The following is a 9,820-nucleotide window of genomic DNA, read 5'->3' on the forward strand; positions in this document are numbered from 1 at the left end:
CATATCCATTTTATAACGTATTCTTTGGTACATAAAAAATATTTTCAATTTCACATTATTTCAGTTTCACTTACGTAAACAAATATTTCTTGTATTTGCTCATTTGGGAGCTAGACATGGGATTATTTGGATAATGTACAGTCAGTCATTACTGAAAAAACAAAACAATAAAAGTCTAAACCAGCTGTTCTCAATTAGGCTTTCAAATGATTTAAAATAATGCAAAAACAAGCATTAAAATATGCCAAAACAATGATATAACAATCATGACATTATTTTAATTCACCCGCTTGAAGAGCCAAGGTTTGCATTGTCTTGGAAAACCTGGATATCCACCTTTTTCTTCAACATGGAAGTAAGGTTATGGGCGAGACTTCAGGTTCATTAGCCGCTGTAGGGAAATAACAACAACAACAAGGTGCAGTAAACAGTAAAAAAGTTAGCACTACAAACCATTGTTCATAATTAAGATAATACATTAAAATAATCTGTTAAGCACAACAATTTGCAATATTCGGTCAGATAACAATAGCTGGACGTGGATGAAACTGGAAGCCAACCCATAAAATTTACAAATGGCCGCACCCACTCTTACGTAAAAAAAAATGAAAAAAGGCGGATACCAGTAAGTCTAATATCTTAAGTGTAATTTCTAGAACAGTAAAGCCTGAAAAAAATTATAAATAACTCTATGGGCTATTTTATAAAGATTTTTGGGGGGTTATGCCAAGTCAAATACTTTATCAGGTAATGATGAAAAACTTAATCCAGTTCATTAACCGCTATAGGGAAATAAGAAGAATAACAAGGTGCAGTAAATGGTAAAACTGTTTGCACTACTAACCACTGTGTTCATAATTAAGATAATACATTAAAATAATGTGGTAAGATACACCAATTATCATTAAAAATAGCTGAATGTGGATCTCAACCAGAAGTCAGACCCATAAAATTTATTTAAAAAAAGGTGAATACTCATTTCAAAAGTATGACTTCTATACCAGCAAATTCATGTGAAATTATAAATAACTCTGAGCATTTTTATAAAGAATATATGTGACCCCAGACCACAAAAAGTCTGAAGGGTCCATTTTGATTTATACAGCATCTGACAGCTGAATAAATATGCTTGCCATTGATGTATGGTTTGTAAGGACAATATTTGATGCAATTATTTAAAAATCTGTGATCTGAGGGTCCAAAAAAGCAAAATACTGAGAAAAAGGCCTTTCAAGTTGTCTAAATAAAGTTCTTAGCAATGCATATTACTAATTTAAAATTTATGTTTTATATATTTAAAACTATCCTAATGATTTTTGGCATAAAAATCAATAATTCTGACCCATACAATGTATTTTGGGTATTGCTATAAATATACCCGTGCTACTTAAAGGTTGTATCAGCGATTTCTAGCCTGAAACATAAAGTGTCAAATTCAGCTGACCTTTCACGATCCGCTCGCTGCCTGCCCCATAAATTGTCTGTGAAAAAACCGCGTCTCTCTGGTCAGCCTAGGGTCCGAGATATGCCAAAAAAACAATCGGCACTACCAACCTTTCCACAGATAAACAAACAGTGTTCCAACCAATCAGCGTCAGGGGTTTGGTGTTGTGGACTTTCGCTCCGCCTCCCTCACATCCCTGCACCAGTAGGAAAGTCCACAACACCAAACCCCTGACGCTGATTGGTTGGAACACTGTTTGTTTATCTGTGGAATAGTTGATAGCGCTGATTGTTTTTTTGGCATATCTCGGACCCTAGGCTGACCAGAGAGACGCGGTTTTTTCACAGACAATTTATGGGGCAGGCAGCGAGCGGATCGTGAAGAAAGGTCAGCTGAAATTGACACTTTATGTTTTAGGCTAGAAATCGCTGATACAACCTTTAAGACTGGTTTTGTGGTCCAGGTTCACATACATTTTTCTGGTTATGCCAAGCTCAGACAATGATGAAATAATTATACAGAATTTTTTTAACAAGGAACTAATAACTAAGTTTATCTATTTGAAACAGATTGTAAAGCAACAATGACCCATATAATAAAAGTGGATTCTAGCTGTAATAAATACTGTATAAAAGAAAAATGCACACAATTGACAACAAAATTAAATTCAACCTTTATTAATTGTCTTGTTCTTTTTTTAAATTAATTTCTTTTGTAAAATCAGAAACAAAAAACCTGAACACGAGTGATAAAGCCCGCCTTAATTTATAATGGTACACAACAACAAAAATAAACAACTGGTAACTTTGAAGTGTTCCTAAAACACCCATCCAGCTCAGCTTGGTACAATAAGGTTTGGCATGTTTCATGTTTCAGTATGAATGCCTTCAGTTGGTTGCATCTTCTAAAAAAATCTTTTTTCTTTATTATAATTATTGCAATTCAGACAATATATAAAACAAAAAAAGGCTGCTAAAACCACAACTTAAGAAATATTCATTAGTGCCAATGTTCTTGAACTTGCCGTCTACACTCACACACACAGCCACACCTGCATACATATATCATGCACACATAGACATCAAACACCTGAAATAAGCCGTCACTCACACATTTACTCACCGCCCTAATCCAGCACTGATCTTTGTAAATACACCACGCTTGTTAATCTCTGGCTGCCACACATTCATCGATGCCTCACAAACACTCGGAACGTCGCCTCCACTACCTGGGACTTCACTCATGCACGCACAGGCAGAAAGGGCACCTTGTACAGCTAGGTAACATCCAAGTGATCGTCATATGACAACATACTCAATTAAGAAAAAAAAAAAAAAAAAGACGAGGTCAGCTTTTGGGAAAAAAAAAAAAAAAAAAAAAACATTTCTGGATTTCACCATCATTTAAAACAAAAAAAGACAACGAGATACAGTTTGTCAGACATCAGAACAGTGTTTGAGTAATTTAAGTCTGCATGAAAATGGAGCCGTAACAACATTGTATGATGCATATTTTTGTCCTTTTTTGTCTGGTTTCTCCTTTACAGTGCACGCCTGAGTGAGAGCGTCTCAGTATGCGAGTGTGATCTTTATGACCTCAAGGTTTAGGATTCATCCAGTTGAGTCAGTATTTAGGTCCAACTGTTTGCATGTCCTGTTCAAGTCTTGCCGAAGTCTTCATTTAAGGGTAAGAAGAAATGGGATGTGTTTGTGTGTGCGTACGCGTGTATCAGTACTGACTGACTTCCACACACTGCTCCTCCACGCTCCCATGTGGTGAAAATCGGATTATGGGGAGCTTGAAACACTGCTTGGGTAAAAATGACAGTGTGTGTACATTTGTAACCAGTGTCGTCTATAGAATTTCGGATTAATGCATTTTGCTAGCTTTCGTAATGCAGTCGGTCTGCTCCTCAGCACTTAGTAAGTGTTTACTGCATCTGACGTTTGAGTGCTTACCTTTGAAATCTCGTCTACATAGGTGTTACGAATGTATACTAAATACTTGGATGTATATTTATGCATTATGCGCCCGTCTGAGTGACAGAGGGCATGTACACAAATCGCCTGTATTCAGATTAATGTTCCTATATTCCTGCGTCTGTGATAATATAGGAGGATAGCTGTTACATTTATATATCTGTTGTATGTATAAGTGTGTGTGTGTTGCTGCATGTGTATTTGTCTGTAAGTGGCTGCATCAGTCAGATAGAGTCTGCACCTCCTCCCAGCAGGTCTCCAGGCAACAGCGGCGCAGGGCTGCTCATCTGGTGCCGATCTTCCATGGCCGGAGACCCCCACAGACTGCTGCTTGTGTACCCTGGAGTCATGCCGCCCCACAACCCCGCCCTGCCAGGATCGACACCTCCTGGGTTGCTGCCCACGCTGCCTCCAGCACCGTTGCTGCTCCACTGGGCAAAAATACTTAGGCCTGCTCCCTGGGCAGACGCTGGGTCAGGGGAGCTGCCTGTACCTTCCAAACTCTGCCAGGTAGAGCCAGCGGGCCCGGTTCCGCCACCGTTGTTGCTTCCTCCTGTTGTCAAACTTCCCACTCCGGCCCGTTCTCGCTCGCCACTCCCAGCGCTGATGGTACCCACGGCCCCGGCCCCCGATGACCCCGTCACTCCTGCCTGAGCGGAGACGGCCACGCCACCAGCTCCGCTGCTGCTTCCGCCAGCTCCAGCCTGGGAATGTGCAAAATAGCGAGCAACCTCCTCCTCGCTCACGAACTCGGCCAGGATTGTGGTGTTACCTAAAACACACCTGGGGGGATTTTCGAAGATTACATTTAGAAAGATGTTTAAAAAAAATGTATGGAAGCAGTTTCTGCCACAGAGTACAATAAAATGTACTAAACAGCTAATCTCACATTGCAACTTAATTATTCACAAATGTGCTTGTGTCTAATATCTCTGTCTAGTAACCATTTCTTGCAATTGAGCCTTTGTTTACTGTAACTGCGACTTTATTTCTTACAATTGTGACTGTGCATCTCACAATGTAACCATTTCTCAGAACTGTGCTTGTTACTCCAACTTGCAACTTTATTTCTCATAATCTAATGATTTCTCACAACTGCATCAATATTTCTCACAAATGATTCTTGCAACTGTGCCAATTTTTCTAATTGTGACTTTATTTTTCACAATTGTGACGTTATATCTTACAGCATGATTATTTCTCATAATTGTGATGTTATAGGTCACAATGTAACTCGCAATTGCAAAGGAATCTGCAAAAGGTTAATGGTTTTACCAATATAAGAGGGATCACACAAAATGCATGTTATTTTTTATTTAGTACTGAACTGAATAAGATATTTCACTTAAAAGATGTTTACATATAGTCCACAAAAGAAAACAACAGTTGAAATTATAAAAATGACCCTGTTCAAAAGTCCTTCAGGTTCCACATATTTTTTGGTTTTTCAGCATTTATTGTGTATTTGAACCCTTTCCAACAATGACTGTATGATTTTGAGATCCATCTTTTCACACTGAGGACAACTGAGGGACTCATATGCAACCATTACAGAAGGTTGAAACACTAACTGATGCTTCAGAAGAAAAGGCGATGCATTAAGAGCCAGGGGTGTAAACTTTTGAACAGAATAAAGGTGTACATTTTTCTTATTTAGCCTAAATATCTTTTTTTTCCATTTAGTATTGCCATTCAGAAGCTACAGAAGATATTTACATGTTTCCCAGAAGACAAGTAAAATTTACCCTGATCCTTAAATTTCAAAAGTTTTCACCCCCAGCTCTTAATGCATTGTTTCCTTCTGAAGCATCAGTGAGCATTTGAACCTTCTGTAATAGCTGCATATGAGTCCCTCAGTTGTCCTCAATATGAAAAGATAGATCTTAAAATCATAGTCATTGTTGGAAAAGGTTCAAATACACAAAAATGCTGAAAAACCAAATAATTTGTGGGACCTGAAGGATTTTTCTGAAGAACAGCGGGCAGGACAACTGTTCAGGACAAACAAGGTACTCGTATATGCAACTATCACTAAACAACAACAAAAAAAAAAAAAGCTGTGGATCATTCAGGTAGGAACACAGCATTAAGAATCAAGTGTATGTAAACTTTTGAACAGGGTCATTTTTATAAATTTAACTATTATTTTCCCTTGTGGACTATATGCAATTGTCTTTTATGTGATAAATCTTATTCAGGTCAGTATTAAATAAAAAAATAACATGCATTTCGTATGATCCCCCTCATTTAGTAAATTATCATTTTGTAGATTCTGCAAGGTGTATGTAAACTTTTGACCATAACTGTATGAGCAAATCACAATAAGATTTACTTTGAAAGCTTACAGAATTACCTTTTTATTTTTTACTCTGAGGCAGGAACGAGCTATGATGACGTGCTAAAATGTGAAAAATCCTAAATATTTGAAAAATGTGAGAATTACTTTGATCTAGATTTATAGACACTTACATGTGAAGTGCGCTCTGGGCTTTGGCTGCTTCTTGGCGAGTACTGTAGCGAATCAGAGCACTACCTTGAGTCAAACCGAGGTGAAAGGTCAAAAGCGGCCCATGCTGCATACAGATAGTCCTCAAAGTGGAGCCATCAATCTGCAGAGAACAAATGATACAAATCATTACAATGAAATTAGAGAACTAAATAAAAGGCTAATTTAAATCTACTAAAAACAAAACTCATAACATAGATACCTGAGGGGTTAGATTACTCAACACCAGCCAGCAGCTCCCCTTAGAGGCTCCTCCATCACTCCATGCAGAACCTACACAGATTAGGAGTACCACAATTTACTTGAGTGAATGTCTAAATAGCCTTTCATTTTAACACTTGTGATTTTCAATTATGTTTTAGAGCTATTATGGTTTTTAAGGTGTATTACCAGGCCCAAATCTGTTTTCTTGGCCGCCTCCAGAGCCACCCCAGCCTCTACCCAATCGTGGGCCTCCTCCCGTCCAGGGAGAAACAGAGGGCTGTTTCTGATGGGTCAGGCCAGGAGGTGGGCGCGGCAGATGAGAGCTGTTGCGATTGGTCTTCCAAGGCTTGTTGTGCCCTATAGGCTCAAGTGGCCAGCTGGGCTTGTAGTCTGTGTACTTAGCTGTGAGAACAGGAAATAAAGCACAATATATTCAGAGCATTCATGCTGGGGAAGAAAAAAAAAAAAACAAGAAATGATGGAAGTCTAATATCAAGTGAGAACAGTCCTTTCTTGTTACCTGTGTTGTGTGCATTGTTGAGGGGGCTCTCTGAGGCACTGTAGGGCCAGGCACCAGGTGAAGGCAGCAAGGTGTTGAGGGAGGGATTTGATTCTATACCAACATATGCAAAATCCAAGACTTGTTTGTTAGTATTTACATGACTATGTAAATACATTTAAAATTCAAAGTCTAGTACTCTGTGTATTTCTGGTAGAGGAACTACCTTTGAAAGAACAAATCAAGAAATCATATTTTTACGATCTTATGGCACCTGATGGCATTTATCGCTGATTACAGAGCCGGCTTTACTGACAAAACGCGCAAGCATGATCGGCCGATTCGTATCGGTGCATCCCTAGTAATTTACATACTTTTTAACCTCAAATGCTCATCTTGTCTAGCTCTGTGTGTATTCTAGTTCAAGAGAGTTGGGGTATGTCGAAAAACTCATCTCATTTTCTCCTCCAACTTCAAAATCATCCTTCATCGCTGCAGAAGTACCGACCAAAGATGATCAAATGCCCATTACAAAAAAAGATAAAACAGCGATGTAGGACGAATTTGGAAGTTGGAGAAGAAAATAAGATGGGAGTTTTTTGACCAACCCTGACCGTCTTGAACCGAAATACACAGAGTACACACAGAGCTAGACAAGACAAGCATCTGAGGTAAAAATAAATAAATTTTGAAAAAAAAAAAAAAAAAAGTATACCAATTGTAATTTTTTTTTTTTTTAGAAAATAACAGATTGTTTTGCAAAATAAGACCCTTCTTCATCAGCAGAGATCATTTAGAGCCCTTTGAAGCTGCATTTAAACTGCATTTTAGAAATTTAAACTCCACCACAGAAGTCCACTATATGGAGAGAAATCCTGAAATGTTTTCCACAAAAAAATATTTCTTTACAACTGAAGAAAGAAAGACATTACGATCTTGGACGACAAGAATTATCTGTACAACTCCTCCTTTAAATGTGGTTGTTGATGCAAGAACATCCTTATGTATCCTCTATTTGTTGATCAATGTGATTCATATGATTTATGAAGCAAAAAGGACACATCCACTAACTAATTATATTAAACATGCACTTCCGATTATCTGTAAGTGTAGGGAGCTGTACCTGTGTTGTCTCTTAGCAACTGGTGCTCTGTGTCGTTGAGGCTTGACATTGATGAGCCCAGCATACTTCCAGGGGTCATGTAAGGATCAGACTCAGGGTCCACACTCTGAATTCCTTTCCAAGGCACTCCTGGTTGGAACTCTAAAGGTAAAATCATATTTCAATTCCAAATAGATATAATTACATGTAATGAAGATGAAAAGATGACTGCATCACTGTTTACCTGGAGGCCAGCTGGATGTGCCAGTCTTGGCGCCCATCTTGTTTCCAGGACTTCTGTGCCAGTGATCTGATGGCCCTTGTGGAGGCACACCCAAACCCTCTCCTCCCAGCATCTCATACTGGGAATATGGGGAACCACCTCTCATTTTGAGAGGAGCAGCAATGGGACCTATATATCAGAGGAACAAGACAACAAAACTCAGTTACTGTTAAACCAGCACATTCTCACAAACTTGTAGGAGTCACAAAAAAGATATTGCACCATTTTTATGCAGAGTGCTATCAGGAGGTGAGGGGGCTGGGGAATGACCTTCCATCATCCACTTGAAACGAGATTGCTGCCCCCCACTGTCTTTAAGCCCAGCTGGACCGCCAACCATGGGACCCAATTCCAGACCAGAGAGGCTCACTCCAGGCCCAAACCCTTCAGACACAGAATAAGGCATGTTACAAATACACTACTATATTAAGTTCCCAACATGACAAAATAAAAACACTCACCAGAATACGTTCCTTGTGTTTTCTGATGCAGGTCTGCTACAGATCCTGCCAAGCCAGGGTGTGAGAGGGGGTCTGACATTGGCATCTTTGGGCCACTACCACCAAGGTGAGAAGGAGAGAGTTTGGAGCTTCCTCCTGTGCCTCCCACATGCTGCTGCTGTTGTCTCTGCTGTTGAAGAACAGCCATGATTCTGGCAAGCTAGAGAAAAAAAAAGTGATTCAGTATAACGGCAGCAATTCGCAATTCAACAGGAACTCATTTTGCTCACATATCCACAACTGCAGAGGGTTAAACCCCAATCCTCAATTAATTTTCACATTACAAGAAAACAGACGACAACAGCATCTTTCTATTTGTTTTGCAATGTTGTTTGACTTTAAATTGCAGCATTATATCCTGTGGAACATCTACTCGAATACTGAGTCTATTTATATGTAAGCAAGAGGGATGTTTGCCATTCTGCTTGTTTCAGAAAGTTACTTGAATAAGTAACATAATAGTAAAAAAGAAACAAAAAGCACAAGTTGAGATTGAGATTGAGATTGCAATCTATTGTTGTGACCATATGAATGCTACCAAGTATTAATCATTTTGAACATACAGGTTATCGAACAATATTCAGTTACTGATAACAAAATTAAGGCTATGATAACCGAAGGGAAACTAATAAAACAAAATACAATTTCTATCATATTTTGAGATGGTTCAGGTTTTCAAAATTATTATAACACTAGTGTTTCACTAGCTAAATATGGTTTTAAGTCAGTTATTTCTATCTTTTGCTGTAGTGTGTCAGTAGGAAATATCAGTTTACATTTCCAAACATTCATTTTGCCATTAATTGTAATAATCCAGTGAGATTTTTGTTTGCCCAAGGAGTCTGACAACAGCCAGTGCTCCACACAGAGATCTACATACAAAGCTACCTGAAAAACTAGGGCAAAAGCAGCTTTAGATGCAAATGATGGTCACACCAAATGTTGATTTAATTGAGTTAATAGTAGTTAATTGATAAAGAAAATCTATTTATGACATTATTGTTGACAGCATCCTCATTTTACAGCATTTTTACACAAGTGCCTAAAACTTTTAACAGCACTGTACTTTTGCATGTGGGACTCTTAAAGCATCTTGAAGACGTTGCCACAGTTTAGGATTTATTTTAGGATTGTACTTGTCTGGATAATGATCTCTGTGTGCAGCACTGGCTGTTGTCAGACTCCTTGTGCAAACAAAAATATCACTGATTATTACAATTAATGGCAAAATGAATGTTTGGAAATATAAACTGATATTTCCTACTGACACACTACAGCAAAAGATAGAAACAACTAGGGCTGC

At 38.5% G+C, this 9,820-nt stretch overlaps 1 protein-coding gene across 1 annotated transcript; it reads right to left on the bottom strand.

Moving 5' to 3' along the window:
- Positions 1 to 2,105: 2,105 nt before the first annotated feature.
- Positions 2,106 to 8,673, bottom strand: LOC141317061 (trinucleotide repeat-containing gene 6B protein-like). Its single transcript, XM_073832886.1, has 9 exons — positions 8,479 to 8,673; positions 8,240 to 8,401; positions 7,979 to 8,146; positions 7,756 to 7,896; positions 6,654 to 6,746; positions 6,320 to 6,535; positions 6,132 to 6,202; positions 5,893 to 6,032; positions 2,106 to 4,206 (listed from the first exon to the last, which is right to left on the bottom strand). The coding sequence occupies exons 1-9, from the start codon at positions 8,663 to 8,665 to the stop codon at positions 3,648 to 3,650; spliced, it is 1,737 nt and encodes a 578-aa protein (XP_073688987.1). The 5' UTR covers positions 8,666 to 8,673; the 3' UTR covers positions 2,106 to 3,647.
- Positions 8,674 to 9,820: the final 1,147 nt, after the last annotated feature.

This window comes from Garra rufa, unplaced genomic scaffold (assembly GCF_049309525.1).
Source record: "Garra rufa unplaced genomic scaffold, GarRuf1.0 hap1_unplaced_254, whole genome shotgun sequence".
Lineage (NCBI taxonomy): Eukaryota > Metazoa > Chordata > Actinopteri > Cypriniformes > Cyprinidae > Garra > Garra rufa.

Excerpts from the sequence above, each read along its gene's own strand:
- LOC141317061 (XM_073832886.1), bottom strand. The coding sequence starts at position 8,665 with ATGGCTGTTCTTCAACAGCAGAGACAACAGCAGCAGCATGTGGGAGGC. Across the intron at positions 8,147-8,239 it reads TAGCACTCTGCATAAAAATG|GTCCCATTGCTGCTCCTCTC; the intron begins GTGCAATATCTT and ends TCTGATATATAG. Across the intron at positions 6,536-6,653 it reads CAACAATGCACACAACACAG|CTAAGTACACAGACTACAAG; the intron begins GTAACAAGAAAG and ends CTGTTCTCACAG.